Source organism: Passer domesticus, chromosome 3, assembly GCF_036417665.1.
Source record: "Passer domesticus isolate bPasDom1 chromosome 3, bPasDom1.hap1, whole genome shotgun sequence".
Classification (NCBI taxonomy): domain Eukaryota; kingdom Metazoa; phylum Chordata; class Aves; order Passeriformes; family Passeridae; genus Passer; species Passer domesticus.
Genome location: NC_087476.1, coordinates 40,070,811 through 40,087,860, shown reverse-complemented (window position 1 = coordinate 40,087,860; position 17,050 = coordinate 40,070,811). Strand labels below are relative to the sequence as shown.

The window sequence follows — 17,050 nt, the reverse complement described above, 5'->3', positions numbered from 1 at the left end:
AGAAGGTTCAGAAGTTGCATTAAATGCTTATAGTGGTGATGTCCAGTGTTGTAATTGCAAGGAACTAATATGAAAACTGCAGTTTTGTTTGCTCAAGTTAATATTTCATGACAAAAATAGATAATTAGAAAAGACCTAAATGTCAGAGGCAGTACTTTAACAATAATTACATTGTTTGGGTTGGAGAGTATTAGAATGAACTTAAGGTGAAAAGTGTCACCAACACATATGCACTCTTCTGGAAAATCCACTTGAGTGACAATTCCCTTCTGAATTCCAGGTTTCTTTTAAAACAGTCATTGTCCTTGGTTGAGGATGGTGGTCTGAATCTGGTTCAGTGCTTGGGCTGTACCCAAGTGCGAGGGTCTCACATCACTGTGCTGTGGTGAGAGTCACAAGGATTGCTTAGGCAGGAATGAGAGAGCAAACATCATCAAGTCTGAATGCTAATACCATCTAGGCCTTGGAAACTCCACATTTTTAAATAAGGAACTTGTATTTCACAGCAGTTTATTAAACAAGTAGGCTTCTAAGCTGCTCCACTACACTTCTAGCTGTAAACAGTGCAGTCCCTATTCTTCCTCTCATCTGGCCATGCTAAAGAGTCACAGCAAAAAAGCAGATGAATAGGTGGGGGGAAGTTAAAATGTTTTAATATCTCAATATCTAAATGTGTTTGGGAATTACACACTTTAACTCCTAGAATGTGTGAGATTATTAAAATAACATGTTATATGTTTTGGTTTTTTTCCCCCAACAGAGAAGCCTATAAGAGACTCTTATCTCACCTTGCAGAGGCTGGACAAAATGAGATACAAAACCTGGAAAATGAGACAGATCAGTAATGTACTGGTGATTAATCCTTTCCTCTTGGACGTTATGACATTGTTGGTACCTAAAACTACAGACTACGACACACGAGACAAGTTCTTTATCTGTACAATGGAAATACATGTATCAATTTTTGTCATTGTTTTTTCCCCAATTTATGTACAAATTAAAAAAAAAAAAACTTTAGTATTTTATTACTGTCATGCATTTGAAGATTGACTCAATATCCTGATGAGTAGAAAGATTGAAAGCTAATTTATTACAGATTCAAATGTCTGTCTGAACAGAGCTTGTATTGCAACACACAAGACCAGATTTCAAAGAATTTCACAACCAGGTTCACATTGAATGAGACCTGTCCCTCTTAATAGTGTACATTTGAAAAACTTATTCAGTCTGTTCTTATGAAAATTATAATTTTGTAATTTCTAATTTATTATTTTAGTAGAATGGGAAGAACATGTGCTCTCTAGTACTCAACTTGTTGAATGCAGTGCATTCACCAGGTGTTTCACCAATGTGATAAAACTTGTGTTAAGAGAGAGTATTTTTTAATATGTTTGTTTATGTTGCACAGAATGTATATAGCTGTCTTTAAATTCCACCTGTATTAAAACATTTCAATATTTCATATTCCATTGTAAAACTTCTCTGTTTTCTTTGTGGGTAATATAAGAAAAGGCAGGTTTAGATTTCCTGTTCCCTTCCTTTTCAATGCTATGTTCTTAAAATTGATCTGTATTTTCCGGGGGTCCCAATGGTCTTTTAATTAGTCATGACATTATTAGTTATCCACTTATACTAGGTGTGAAAGGTGGGAGGGAAAAAGAAGAGAGGACAAACTTGTAATTTAAAAACTCTTCATTTGATGATAGGCTAATAATTATTCCTGTTTGCTGGGAAAGTTGGATCTTTCAAATCTTTTGCTGTGTTATGGGTCTTTCCTGGGTGGATCTAGCTCTGTAACTTTTTCTACATTTTTTTTCCCTAAAGTACTCAGGAAACTTTCATTAATGGCTATGGTATCTACACTTTTCACTTCTCTCAATAATCTGAAGCTTTCTGAAACTACTTACTGGACTTTGGAGTGGGTTTGCCATTAACGGCAACACCAGGGAGCAGGCTCTTACTTTTAAAGTTACTCACATTTTAATTTTACAATGTTAACGGGAAGGAAAAATTATTTTTATGTCTAATAGCACCACAAAAATCCCTAAAATCTTGTTCAGAGCAGCCTCTCTTTCGTTACAGTAATCTTATCAAGTTGAACTAGATAATCTTCTTGCCTAAATCGGCTATCAGTACTTCAGATAATGCAGTAACTAAAAGCCTCTTTAGGCTACTTAATAGTGCAGAACATGGAGGTTCTTTTCATTATGAAAGTAACTTATTGAACTTGCATTGTAGCTTCTTGTAAGCTTATGTACCTGAGAGTTTTATTCATCCCAGGAGGATTCTGCTTCTGAAAAGCTTTTTTGAAAAAAATTAAAAACACCCCTCTCCAAGAGAAATTAATTGAGATGCCTTTTGAAATTTGAGTCCTACCACACAGTAGATCCCAGAACAGATGTCTGACTGTAGTATTACTTCCTGAAAGTAAAAACTGTGATTTTAAAGGATAGAACAGATATTACAATGAAGCACTTAATGATGTGTTTAGTAGGTTATTAAAGACATATTTAATACTATCTGTGGTGGCTGGAAGTTTCTGAAAAAGCAACAGGACTTTATGTAAAAGCATAGCAGCTCCTGGCACGTGAGAAACTAATTTAAACACTTTGGAAACTATCATTCTTCTTTGTCACAAAGTTAATGCAAACAGAAACAAGACATTTTACATCACAGTCATCAACCAGTGCCAAATGGGGGATCTGATGAGTGGTATGGGCATTTGCAGATGTGACTGATAGTTCCAATAGTATTAGTGAGAGGAACACTTGGAGAGTGCTAGTTTATGCTGACCTACCAAGCATACACCAAACAGCAGTCCAAAACCAGTCAGGAGGGACAAAGAAAATGCTGGTTTTAACTAAAATATAGAAAAACCTAAAAGCTAAAAAAAAATATATATATATATATCTTATTAGATGCTGTCTGTATAGAGGCTGCTTAAGGCAATAAACATTATTTAAATTGAACCTTTCTATAGTATTTTACACTGAAAAGTTTGATTTTAAAAAGGGTAGATTCAAACTAGATATATGAAAGAATTATTTTTTTTTTATTATGGGGATGGTGAAACACTGGGACAAGGTTTCTCAGAGAGCTGGTAGACACTGTTCCTGGAACCATTAAAGGTCAGGTAAGATGAGGTTCTAAGCAACCTCACTCATTTGAAGATTGCTACTCATTGCAGGGGTGTTTTACTTAGAGATGGTGTCTCTCAGTACATTGTTTAAAAGTACCACTGCTGCATGGATGAACATTTCCTGCAGCTGTAAATTCTGCAACAGATGTTGAAAAGTCCTGAAAATAAAAAGAGTACTTAACTCAGAGAAATTTAATCATTCAAACCCATCTATATGATGAAAAATTTATGGTATTAAGCTATTTTGAATGTTGTGATGGGTTTAACCCCAGCCAGCAGCCAAGCCATCTCCAGGACAGCAGGGCCCCATGACACGTAACAGTGTAGCACATAACATGGGAAGATGAACACCATGACTCCAAATGTGTATTCCTTCTTCCCCCACTTTATGTACTGAGCATGATGTCCCATGCTCTGGAATGGCCCTTTGGTCACTTTGGGCCACCTGTCCCAGCTGTGTCTCCTCCCAGCCCCTCCCCAGCCTGGCAGAATGAGAAGCAGAAAAGGCCTTGGCTCTGTAAGCCCTGCTCAGCAATAACAAAAACATCTCTATGACAAAGAAAGTGAGTGAAGAAAATTAACTCCATCCCAGCCAAAACTAGCAGACATCTAATTAATTACTCATAACTACAGAGTCACTGTTTGTCAGTGGACTTTTAACAAAATGTTAAATTTCTGTATGCTTTTTCTTGCCCTCAGTCTGTGACCAGAATGTCCTTTCATTTGGAAATGCTAATACTGCTAATGGGAGACCTGGCTGAAAATGAGCCATCATGAGCCTTGCCAGAATTTTCCACACTCATTTCCTTGGCCAGAGGACAGTTTCCAGGATATAAGAAGATGTGGTGTGATGGTTTAACTATCACAACACACATTTTTGTGAAGTGTGTGTATATATACTAAGCACCCTTTTTTTCTGCAATGCACAGAATTGAAGATCTAAATAGACAGTATTTAATCTTTACATTTCCCCTATTCCAGAATTCAGGATACCAATCACCTCTGACCCATTTATCACCCTTGTGATGCGAAACACATGTCCAGCACATGATGAACAATGGCAGACAGAGGGAAGACTGGCTTATCTTTCCTTTAGTAACCTTAACAAGATAACATGAAATAAAATACCTTCTGTTCAGAATTCACATGACTTTCTTTAGTCCCACAAAGCTGTCCCTCCGTTTCATAAGAATTTTACATTTGTTATTGTTATTGAAGAGCAGAAACATCCTAATTTTAATTACTCTTTGCTTTCATTTTGAATGGGGGGAAAAAAGGGGGGGGGGAAGGGTACGTGTTTTGATAAAAAAGAGGTTCTGAAATAGAAAAATTCACATCTTTTATGCTGGAATAGAGCAGCAGACCCGTAGAAAGAATAAGGTCCTGGCCTATCTGTTGTAATTGGACAGAAGAGGAGCTGCCAATAGCATAAATTACTTGGTCATCTAAGGAACTTTGATCACTCTACACTTAAATGCAATATAGTTCCCTCAGGAAACAAAAAAGGGAGTTTTACTGCACTCTGGTTTTCCTTCTTTCAGAAGCTTTTTAAAAATTAGGTATGCAATTGGTATTTCCAGTTTAATCATATTTTAGAATTTTTAACTATTACTTAAAACCCAAATTCAGTGTAATCAGCCCATCTGTTAGCAATGGTTATAAAATTATGTTGAAGATTAAAAATCTGATGCACTGTCAATGTGTCCCAGCATAATTAAGCTTGTTTTATGATGAATGACTAGGATATGGCTTTTGTCTACTTGAGCAGCTTTAAAGTGGTAAACCTTTTGCAAGCCTAATGTACAAAGTGCAAAGGTATGTACAGAAAAACAACAACAATAAAAAGCAAAAGCTCAGATCCTCTATTCGTAGATGTGGTATCTTTACAGGCCTTTGGAAATGCCAGCAGAGTAATTCCACATTGCAACCAAATTCACTGCATTTGTCAGTCCATCAAACACTGTCTTGGCTCTACCCTTCTCCTTGCAGAATGACACCTAAACAGGCATTAAAAATGCAAATTTGTAAATTCATTATTTGTTTTGGAAAGGCTCAGCATGACCTGCCTAGGCACCAGTGGAAAAATTAGCACAGCATTTGCTTACATGAATTGAGGGTATTGCTAAAAATACTTATTCTGTTCTTCAGTACTTGAAGTATTGCAACATTAACGTTTTTAGCATTTCAATTCTGGCATTACTGTGAAACTGTTATATATAATCATCTCTATTGGAAAACCATTCTTTATGTGGACAATTTATCCCTTTATAACGTGTCCTTGGAGGGGGGAAAACCCCCTTCATTTTGCAAAAATAGAACAGTGTAAGTCCTTTATACACAGTCTATGTGATAAACTTCCTGCAGTTTTCCTCCCCTACAAACTCTTGTCTGCAGATGAAGTGTTTCAACCTTGCCCTCTTAATTTATTCTACATTTTAATTCTCAATAAACAGATGCCGCCTCTTTTCGCGCCTGTTTCCACATTGTTCCACATTCTGCCTGGGTTGTTTCTGCATGTGTGAATATTCAATTATCTGTTTCTCCACGATTCTGCAACTGATGTACTAAATGTCTGTACAGGTTTGGGGGAGGGTAACTGGGGAAGGCAAAATTTAGATGAAAAATTGTTACAGAAGTTTCAGCTCTTCTGAAAGCCAGGAACTTGGCTCAAAAGCTGCTAAACTAAGAAGAAAATAAAATCGTAAGCCACAACTAGAAGTCAAAGGATTAAAAAAACATTACAGAAGAAGAACTGCTGCACACTGGCTTATCGAGTGTGAGTGTTCCTTTAGTCAGCACTTGGGTGTGAAATGCTCAAAAGACACCAAAGTGGCAGAAGAGGCTGTTGGTGCTGCTGCTGCTTGTGAAGTATATATATTTATGGTGCTGCTGATGCTTGTGAAGTATATATATACTTTAATTAAAGCTATATAAAGGATGGAATATTATTCTTTGTGGGTGTGGCCTGGAAAAGATCAGAGAACAGCTCTTCAGTACAGCTCTTCAAGATCCTATGGCCCAAAAGTTTTAGCTGCAGATATAAATAGCCTTAATGTGTAAATCTAAGGAATTCAGGGCATAGAACTGCACTCTCTTCCAAACAGGACAGTCAGTGACTGCTGCATTATTCACTGGTAAGAACACCTCTTTCTCTGAAGAAGTAGTGAGTTCTCACTGGTTGCAACTTGGCCCCTTACCTTGTGCACTCCTAGCTGGATAGATACCTTGTGCTGGCATCTGTTCTCCCACTGTGATGATCAGACTGTGGCAAAAGAACCAGCAAGCATGGAAATAATAATTCTTGTTCTGGACAGCTTTAAGGCTGTGTGGAAAAACTGAGCTAAACTGTGCCAGAGTACCAAAGCCAATTGGCTGGGCAGGGACGAAGGTTGGGTTCAGAGTTGTACGTCTGCCCAAAACAGTACAAATTTAGAACATCACAGGTGGATCAGGAGGTCATGCACAGGATTCTGCAACCATAGCAGTTTTAGAAGTCAGAGACATTCAATGGAAGGATGGCAGAGCGAGGCCATGATTTGTCAGAAACTCCAGCTCCCCAGGCAGCCTTTGCAGGAGTCCTGCACAGCTGCAGGTGGCAGGTGAAGCCAGCCTTACTCTCCCCCATCCTTGCTCCTTCCAGCTGAGACCCCTCAGCCACAACAGGGTGCTCTCTGCCTGCTCTTTGCATCCACACTCGTCGCTTTTCTTACCTGATAGTAATTAACTGGGTTTTGCTCATCTGGCAAGAGCTATGAGGCATTTTCTGACTTCAGGTGCAGCAAAGCACCCTCCATCTGTCCTGTAACAAAAGCAGAAAGACCCAGATAGGAAAGTGTGACACAAAAGCCTAAATGACTAAGGTTGCTGTGAAAGACCTCTGTAATCAGTGGAGCCTGATGATTAAGAGCCAGAGCAGGATCCTGACACTAATAGGAGCATATGTGTTGTCCTGAGGCTCTGTGGCAGAGGTACCCCTAACCAATATAATGCAATTGCACAGCTGTTTAAAACTGCCATTCACAGTGCAGACAATTGGTGACAACAACCAGAGCAGCAGAAGTGTCTAAAGGGCAGAACAAACATGACAAACAACTTTCTTGCCTTTCAGACCTTGAACCAAGAGGCACATGCTGCTTTGCATAAGGAAGCTGCTCCCCTCTGCTTCTCATACCCAGGCCACTACTGCCCCTTTCTGCCACTGCTCAGCAGTCACCCTGATCCATCCTAATCCCTCCCCCTGCTCTCCAGAAGCAGCAGTTTAGAAATTATTCCATAGCTACAGCTGTGGTAAACTATGACACTTAGGAATAAAAGTCTCCAAACTAAGCTGAGACATAGAAAACACACTTTGCACAATTGTCCAGAAGTGCCCTGGGCTTTACAAACAGGAAGTGTTGGTTCTGCCCCCAAAACAAAAGCAGATCACTCACCTGGTGGGGTCCCTCCAGGATGAGACTCAAACCCCCTGCACACAGATTTTGATTATTTTAGCCATCCTTCTCTTGAAAATGAGACATGTACTCCGTTTTTGTCCCTGAAAGCCACACCTAAGTTTGTCTACTTGCCTGGCTTGGGCCCTGCAACCCACAAAGGAAAACAATTTCTGTAACTGGACTGTTCAGAGAGCTGTCCCTTTCATGCAGATTTCCAGGAGATGAAACAAATTAAACCAAGAAATTAAAATGTGTCTTGATGTACAGCCTACCCAGCTCCCACACAGCATAGAGAAAAGTCCTGCCTAGATATAGGTGTGCTTTTTGCACAGAGGGAGATGCTGTCAGCAACTCCAGCCAGCGTGCCAGGCAAAGACTGTGCAGCCACAGCTCTGCTCTAGGCAGGGAAAGTGAGGAAGCTCAGCAAAAAAAAAACAAACAAACAAACAAACAAAAAAAAAACCAAAACCAACCAAAAAAACCCAACAAAAGCAACAAAAACCCAACCATAAAACATTCTAGTCTGAAAAGTATGGAAAAGGAAAGGTGATGTTCCAGCAGTACACTGCCCAGCAGGAGACAGAAATTATAATAAAGTTACCTCCCTGTAATCAGACCCTTAAAAGATAGTTTTGGTTAGAAAGCACTGCTCACTGGACAAAGTCAAACCTGTTCCTGTCCAGCAGGCACAGGCTACTGCTGCAGCACATTCCACATGTGGCATTAGCAGGAGCATCAGCAGGAATTTGACAGGTCTGCTCAAGCAGCACAGTGGCAGGGAGCTGATCAGTAGGTGAGGCAGAGAAGTGCAGAGTATCCATAAATCAGAAATAGAGTAAGATTTAATTACATGCTTGGTTAATATTTACAAACATTGACATTTTTGTTCAATATGTAAATAAAACACAGAGATAAGAGACAGGGACTGCAGGAGCCAAGCAAAGCCAAAATATACTGGGTTAGAGTATTTGCTGTGAGCTGGCATATGCCTGGAGAGTGGAATGGAGACACGCTATATAAACTGAAAGAATAAATAAATAAATATTGACATTGTTCTACACCTGTTTAGCCTCTGGAGGCCAGTGATTTGTGGGACCATATGTTGGACAAAATGAGACTGTTCATTGATAATTGTAAATGTGGTGACCCCTTGCAAACTGGATATTAAAAATATTAAGTAAATGGCACATTTTAATTATACAGTAAAGAGGCTGATCTCCACCATTAGAAGACTGCAGCTGTCAGGAAGAATTGATCATATGACAGAAGGTAACATTTATTTGGTAGTAGACCTTGGTAAATGACATCCTAAACAATCTTTAGATTGTCACAGAAACACATTCAGTTCAGACTTGAGTTTAACCGTGAGGCTTCATTTTCTTTGCCTTTCAGCTGAGACAATTTTTATCTGTTCCTCATCCTATAGGGCTTGTTTTTTTATTTTTGTTTTAATCTGTTTTGAAGTATTTAAATTTCAAATGAAGTATTATTAAATGAGAAACTGTAAACGATGGAGTTCGAAATTGGAAGTCAACACATTTGTTATTCTTTTTGCCAAAGGTATTGAGTAAGTTGCATAATTAGCACAGTATTATATCATGTTTGTCAACATAAACAGAGCTTTTTTATTGTCTTTGAAAGCGTCACTGGTGAGCAACTGAATGTGCAGACTCCAAAGAGCAGCGGCCCAGGAAGAGCTGAGAGCATCCACAATGCCTGATGAAGTTGCATAAGGAAATGAAGAGGACACGTAGCAAGTGGTCACCGCAGAAATGCACAACGCGCTCACGCGTCTGCTGCTGCGCCTGAGGCCGAGGCGAGAAACCGCACGCAGGTTTTGGAACTTCCTGCCTGCCTGCTGTGATCTGACTTTAAGACAAATGTGTGATGGCAAAGCAGCAGCCCAAGTGGATTGATTCTTCTCACTGACCCAGAGAAACCCTTCTATACACAGGGTTTGATGTTTTCCTCCTCCACTTCCAATTCCGTGAAGCGCGAGGAATGTGTCACATTGTGCCGATCCTGTGGTGAGGCACTTGCAGAGTCTGAAGGTTGGGGCATGTGAAATAAGGAGCTGGAAGAAAGCAGGCTGCTATTCCATTGGAAGCAAAGGGGAGCGTAGGCCCATAGAATACCTCTTCCTTCCCCTCCTTGCTAACATCCAGCACCTGCATGGCAAAGCATACAAAATATTTTTGGGATCACAGAAGAAAGCTGAAACAAATTTGCTGGTGCCCACCTCATGTATTTACTATTAATCCCAGTGCAAAAGGTAGCTTAAGATAATTTTTAGATTATTTACAGATCTGGTAACCCATTTGCTGTTCTCATCACCCAACCCAAAACCTGAGTGCTCCGGCACTCAGGAGCAAACAATGACACTGGATCCTGCTTCCCGGCAGGAGAATGTGCAGCCATGCAAGTGGGTTACTCTGCAGAGTAGAAGGGCTCTTGTTAGCACACAGCACAAATCGTTTGTCAGCTCCGAGGTATTTAGGGGGTACAGAAGCTCTATGGAAGATGGGAATGCCAAATAAATAACTGACTTAAATTAAGTAAAGAAATTTAAAGAAAAAATGGATTTTTTTTTCTTCCAAAGGAGAGAGCAACCTCAGTTTTCCTCAATTGGAAGATAAAAGGGCTAGTTTTGCTAGTTAAAGCCAGGCACACTGCCAACAGCTGAGGAGGGACAGTGTGCACAGCTCTGCCAAATCACTCATTATATTTCTTTTCCCTTTTATGTGGGGACTGTGTCAGGCAGGCTGCCAGTTCACGACCAGTCTGGGGATGTGGACAAATGTCCATTTAAGAAAGCAAGATCCCAGGATTATTTCTGCTTGTCACTAAGCCGTATTAAAACCCAGGTGCAATACTGCAGAGTACCTGTTGATTATAAACGAGCCCACTGGTGGAGCACAGCTGCTACCTCTATACGGTGCTATTACTCCATCAAAGCATCACATGTCAGCTGTATCCAAGCCAGCCTGAATTACTTTTTCCAATAAATTTTTTGGTGTGGTATCCAACAACTTGCTAAAACACAATTATACTAGTGACCAGAACATGTTTTTAACTGTTTATCTTGTGTTATCTTACTCTTTACAAATTCATGCTACTAAGTGTTCAACATAAGACCAGCATCTTGGCAACCTAATATATTCCCTTCTTATGCTAAGCCTAACTTCTAGTCTTATGGGACAGTCTGGAGATGAAATACTAAAATCCAAAAAGTTGGAAGCTAATAAAAATGTTGTTTATCAGCAAAAGTGCACAAACTGAGATATAAACAGGAGTTTCTGCCTTTAACTGCCCAGCTGGTGACAAAGCAGTGGCTGTGATGCTGAACTGCTTCACTCAGAAACATGCAGAAAGATAAGAATTCCTAATTTCTGTACAAAAATACCTGAAAGCCATGGATCTGCGGGTGAGCTACTTTTATAAAAGATGGGAGAGCAGAAGAGTTTGTTGGACAACCTATTGCCTGGGGCAGGGATCAAAAAACTTCCACTGAAGATTTAAAGCAGTAAGCAGAAGGGCAGGTAGCAGGCTGACTGCACTTGGTCAATGAACAACTCATTAACTCTGGCTGCCTTCAGAAACACAACTTGGAAATAAAAGAAAAATCCCAATATGGGCTGAAAAATTTTAGCCCCATCATCCATTTCTGCAACCCTTTTAATTTTGAACTTGATTGTGTAGCTGGTGAATATATACACATTATTTTATCCAAACTTTGCCAAAGGAAAGACAATTCAACCGTGGTTTACTGGAATATCTTAGAGGAATTGCATCTATTGGCTCATCTGGAAATGCTTTTAATTTCTACAGTATTTCCTCTCTGTTTATGCAGGTTCAGTGGCTGCATAAGAAATATCCTTAATCTCTCCTCTTCACATGTATTTTCCTTTTTTAATAACAACTGTGCAAAACTTATACTTGCAAGATTATTGGAAAAGACTTTAAAAGAAAACTAAATCGCTCACCTGGATACATGCCAAAGGCTCATTTGTCCAAATCGAATAGCCACCAACTAAATATATTCTACCGTTGTGGACAGCAACTCCAGACTCATTTTGACCTAAAGCAAAGTAGGAAATAGAAACCACTTTCAGTGTTTAATTAACCCTTTTAACACTGAATGCTGGAGTTCTCTAACGGGATGCAAACACTCCTGGCAGTGAGTTGACGGTTTCAGAATTCCCAACATGTGGGAGTGGAGGTGAGGCGTGGGGGCAGTTCCTTGCTCTCTGCAGGACCCCTGCCTGGTGCTGCCCAGATGAGCATTAATGTGGCTGTGCAGGGGACCATCCGCTCCCTCCTCGCATGTGCCACAGGTGACAGACACGGTCCCCACCAAGTGTCCCTCCCGTGCTGCCCACAGCTGTTCAGCCCTGCTCCTCCAGGTACAAGTATGGTGAAAAATCACAGGAGCTACTGTGCAAGTTCATCTGCACAGCAACGGTCTCCCAACAAGTTTGGAAGTTTTGAAGGAAGAATACAACCTAAAAAAAATCTGCACTACACAGTTCACCAGGAACATTTACTGCCAGTTGTACTGACAGAAAGAAAGGCTTAGGTAGCTTCTTAAGGCACAGGTTGTGGAAACAACCTGGAGGCAGTGGAGAGAGGAAATTGCCTCACAGCATTCGGTGGGACAGGGTCAGGTCCAGAATGAGAGGACACCTGCAGTGCCAGGGTTTTGCAGTTACAATTCAGATGACATCCTTATCAAAGGCTGTCAGTTCCTCCATATAATAAAATAATTAACTAGTGAGCAAAAGACACATCTAAAACTAGTTCTGTTTGACCATGTGCAATTCCTTTTTAGTCTATGCCTCTCTCCCTAGTGTCCATCAAGTACTCTGATGGCCTGACTTGGAAATCAAGCAACCCTACTGTTGGTGCTTCTCTAAAAATGTGTCACATGCCTGTCTGGAAGTGGGGCCAGCAGGTTCAGGGAGGTGATTCTGTCCCTCTGCTCCACTCTGGTGAGACCCCAGCTGGAGTGCTATTCCCAGCTCTGGGGACCTCACTACAGGAAGGATACTGACCTGTTGGATCAAGTCCAGAGGAGGCCACCAAGTTAATTAGAGAGAGGGAGCATGTCTCCTAGGATGAAAGGCTGATAGGATTGGGTTCTGTTCAGTCTAAAGAAGAGAACACTTCAGCTTGACCTAACTGTGGCCTTCCACTACAAACAGAGAGCCTACCAAAAAGCTGGAGAGGGGCTTTTTAAAAGGCAATGTAGTGACAGGACAAGGGGGATTGCCTTCAAGCTGGAAGGGAGTAGATTTAGATTAGATATCAGGAAGAAAGTATTTACTGTAAGGGTGGGGTGGTGAGGCTGCCCAGAGAAGTTGTGGACACCCAGTCCCAGGAAGTGCTCAAGACTGGATGAATCTCATGGGTCTCGTGGGAGGTGTCCCTTCCCCATGGCAGGGGTTGGGATCTGGATGATCTTTAAGATGACTTCCAACCCAAACCATTCTATGATTCTTTCTCCTTGGGATTCAAGGAGATACTACATCTGGGAATTGTATCAGGTGCAGGTGAACTTTGGTGGGCTGGGTGGCAGGGACAGTGAGCTGCAGTGTTTTGCAAGTTCTATCTGTAACAGTTCTTCTGAATAAGTCAAGAACAACTTTACACATCCTGTAGTTAACTAAGTACTCAATTAATTTCTGACTCAGTGGAATTCAAACAAGGACACATCTTTTTGGGTAATTTATTAAGAAGATACTGTTTAGAAATAAGAAAGAGTTAACAGATTTCAGTGAAAGCTTTGCCCTATAATGCCAGCAGAAACCACTACAAAACAATGCTACATGGTAAAGACACATCAGTCTCGTGCACACTCACACAGGGAGCTAAACAAATACCACAGGAAAACTTCTGGAGAACTAGAATTAGAAAGCTTTTGGAGAATTAGATAACAGTACTAGTAACAATTATGACAAATTATTTTTGACTGCTTTATTAAATGAAATTTATCTGCAACTTCTTCAAAATTTAATGTACGATGAAAACAAATGCTTTGTAGACCACTGAATGCTGAACTGTAATGAAAAGCATCTTCTTGGCTAACAGTGATCCCTAAATTGGAAGCACTTGTTGCAAAGTCACAGAGTTCCACAGATTAAAGGCGTCTAAAGGGAAAAGATGTTTCAGTTCAACAGTATTCAGTTCCCCTTTTGTACAATGCTCACCTGTGAGCATGTTGAAGCTGCAACGGGTCCACTGGTCGGCGTCTATGCTGTAGGAGTCAATGTGACGGACCAGGATCCGATCGTTGTTGTAGTCGAGGTCGTTCCCACCTAACACGTACAGCTTCCTCTGGACAGCGGCCATGGAGTGGTACACTCTCCTCTGCAGCATCGGGCTACGGCTTAACCACTTATTCTGGAGAGAGAGAGAGCTTGTCTGAGCTATGCTCAAAGGCACACCTGCAGCGGTAGTGCAATGAACAGTAGCACAGTAGTGGCTTCTTTTTACCCTTGGTCAGGAACCACAAGTGCACACACTGGATCTGGTCATATGCTAGACATGTGTGCTGGTTGTAACACTGAATAAATCCTTATTCAGTGGACTTTCAACACATGGTTTATAGTTCTCATATTTTAAGTTCACTAATTTAATGGCATTTCTTGCTCTATTTTTTTTTGTCTAGCTCATCAGGTTTCAAAGGTTTTTTTTTTTTCTCCTTTATAACTCAGTAGCAAATTTTCCTTAAACCAGACTATTAAATGTCTCCTTTGTATACAGTGCTAAAATTATCTGTACCAATGAGCTCTTGTTATGTGAGGAGAGATTCTTCTGCCTTTTGTTATTCAGAAGCTTATTTGATCTTATCCTTGGGGAATAAAGCAACAGGAAAAATAATTTCCTAAAGAATCTTCATTTGGTTTAATGTCAATGCTTTATTTGTGGCAACTTACAAAGTTCCAATCTTTTCCCTATTTTTCTTACTCATTAATAATATCCAAGAATTTTACCTGTTATGGGGAGAGGCAGGATGATATGGAAGACAAGGGATTAAAGCAGCATATTTTATACCTGAGAAAACAATTGCTCCTGCTATGCCTACCAAATCAAATGACCTGGCAAGGGATAAGATTAATTTAAGTGGAGGAAGGTAAAAATCCGTGAGGAAATTTTTTGTGACACATATGCAGCAACTCCAGAGTCTCTAAGCCTTCTGCCTTTTAACCTCCACAATATATAGCTATACATTTCAATGTGTAATAGTTGAATATTAGGCATTAATGTTTGCATTAGTAGTCCAGTCTCTTAACACCAGACTATAGACACCATCTGCTTTGCAAAGCCTGCCTGCATCCCCTGATTATATCTTTAGCTTCCTCCACTGCAGTGCCTGCCAGGTGAGCCTCAAAGCACTGCAAAGGCAGCGAAACAGAGGGGCCTGGCAGGGTCATTTCTAATAAGGCGGCGTGTGAATACTAATCAGCGGTGGGGAGGCAGAGGTCAGCGCAGCCGGCTCGCTGGCAGGTAGCTGTGTGCTCGGTGGCAGATGGCAGGCATTATCGACTCGCCACAAAGGCCTCGCGCGGGAGCGGGCGCCGCGGCTCCGTGATGGAGCTATTGAGATTCCGTGCGAGATGCAAGCAGATGTGATGGTTTCCAGTACCCACCGTAAACAATATGCCAGCAGAATTTTTAAAAAGAGCTTGTGTGTACAAACACGAAGCAGACGTCGTTTGAAGAATGCAAGTGCACAATTCCTCTGTAACTCTTCATGCGCCAGGCCGGCTGCAAGGCACACTGAGGCAGCCCAAGGCAACTTGGGGTGCAACTTTCACATCAGCAAAGGGAAGAATCCCAAGTGAAAGGTACACAACAGAGACAGGGTATCCAAATACATGTCCTCCTCACAAGCAAAGTAGGATTACTGCCTGTAATTGCTACTTGGAATTAGGACAGTCAGCATTTGTAGTCAATGACAAAACTGCACCTCGAAAAGAACGAGGCAGGTGTGTCATCTCCTGCTTTCTGCTTCAGGCGTCGTTTGTGCTATGCTTTAAATAGTCAATGGGAACCACATAGAAGTATCTCCTGGCACAATTTTGTTCCAAATACAGCAATCAAAGCCCCTACCCTACAATCAGAAAAGTCAATACTCTTCCACGTGGGTGTAAATCAGGCTATGCAACTCTGATTGCAAGCTTAGGACTTTTAATTCCTAATACAAGCAAGAGGGCATAACCATGCCCTAACCCTCTGAAATGGTTACTGAGCCGTGCTAACCTAATCAAAACACATACATTATGTATGAAATAATCCCTAAAAGATATTTTAGGTGCTTGGGTAATGAAATGATAGGCACCCTTGCAGTCAGCAGAGTAAGTCACAGCCAGGTAGAGTACAGTTCTCAAAGTATTCAGGAAACAAAAAGACCCATATATGCAATTCAAAACAGAAATGCCAATGACAAGGAGCGGTTTTGGAACACTGACTTTGAGTATACATTGCCCAGGGCTGCTGGATTACAAAAAAAGAAAAGAACAAAATAAATACTGATAAATACAGGGGATTTAAAGCACATTTCTGCATTTAACCTAGGATGTTTCTAATTCCCACAAGCTTAAAAAACATAGTAAGTTGTCAGGGTCTCCATCACTCTGTTAAACTCACACATCAGTACAAAGTGAATTCAAAACATCACTAATTCAAATGGTCAGCACTTTTAGCCTTACAAAATCTTTGTATGTATTTGCCAAGAGACCTGTTTGAAGCAAAACAAAACATATATAACAGAGATACTCACCTGCTTAGGATCATAGACCATGAGTCTATTTTGATATTGTGCAGTATTTGTTACTCCTCCTATAAAAGAGTTTATACAGGTTACATTTTTTCATATAGGCAAAGCCAGGACCAAGATGAGGTACAGTAAAATAACCAATTCTAGAGTTCATCTGCAGATAATAATTACATTACATACCACCACTTCTGCTTACATTCCACTGTACTTAATCTGGTTACAAGGGAAAAAGCAGCTCCATTTGTCAAACATACAGTAACACAGAAGAGCATCAATAAACCAATAAACAGCCCCTATACACTTCTTTTGTAGAGCTAATTCTATGGGCCAAAAATGAGTAAAAAAAGGATCTCTTTATACTTAACTGTGCATTCAATGTTCATCAAGACACAAAGATTAAAAAAAACCCCATTCCTGTTCCAAGGAACATACACTGTGTGACAGGGTTTAAAAGAGGAGAAGGTGGGCTTGCATCAATGAGAAGGAAGAGGTCAGAGAGAAGCTCTGCCTTACCAAAAACACGACAGGGGATACCACTGCCAGTTAAAAGTTCAAGCCTTTGCAACTGTGTTTATATATACATTTGAAAGAAATTATATGCTTAATTTGTACTATAGAAAACATCTCATTTAGTTGTAAACTTAGGTTGGAAGGTTCCTCCACAGTGACCAGAAACAGCCCTACCATTTCCTTTTCAAT

At 40.5% G+C, this 17,050-nt stretch overlaps 2 protein-coding genes across 13 annotated transcripts in view; one reads left to right on the top strand and one right to left on the bottom strand.

Moving 5' to 3' along the window:
- Positions 1–2,883, top strand: part of MMS22L (MMS22 like, DNA repair protein) — a 90,097-nt gene extending 87,214 nt beyond the window's left edge. For both annotated transcript variants that reach the window (XM_064412748.1, XM_064412747.1), the window contains one exon: positions 761–2,883. In XM_064412748.1, coding sequence (XP_064268818.1) covers positions 761–845 — 85 coding nt within the window. In that variant the 3' untranslated portion in view covers positions 846–2,883. The remainder of the gene's footprint in view (positions 1–760) is intronic.
- A 6,143-nt stretch (positions 2,884–9,026) lies between these two features.
- KLHL32 (kelch like family member 32) overlaps positions 9,027–17,050 on the bottom strand; it is a 122,751-nt gene continuing 114,727 nt past the window's right edge. For all 11 annotated transcript variants that reach the window (XM_064412737.1, XM_064412738.1, XM_064412736.1 and 8 more), the window contains 4 exons: positions 16,355–16,413; positions 13,779–13,971; positions 11,556–11,650; positions 9,027–9,740 (listed from right to left, as the gene is read on the bottom strand). In XM_064412737.1, coding sequence (XP_064268807.1) covers positions 9,579–9,740; positions 11,556–11,650; positions 13,779–13,971; positions 16,355–16,413 — 509 coding nt within the window. In that variant the 3' untranslated portion in view covers positions 9,027–9,578. The remainder of the gene's footprint in view (positions 9,741–11,555; positions 11,651–13,778; positions 13,972–16,354; positions 16,414–17,050) is intronic.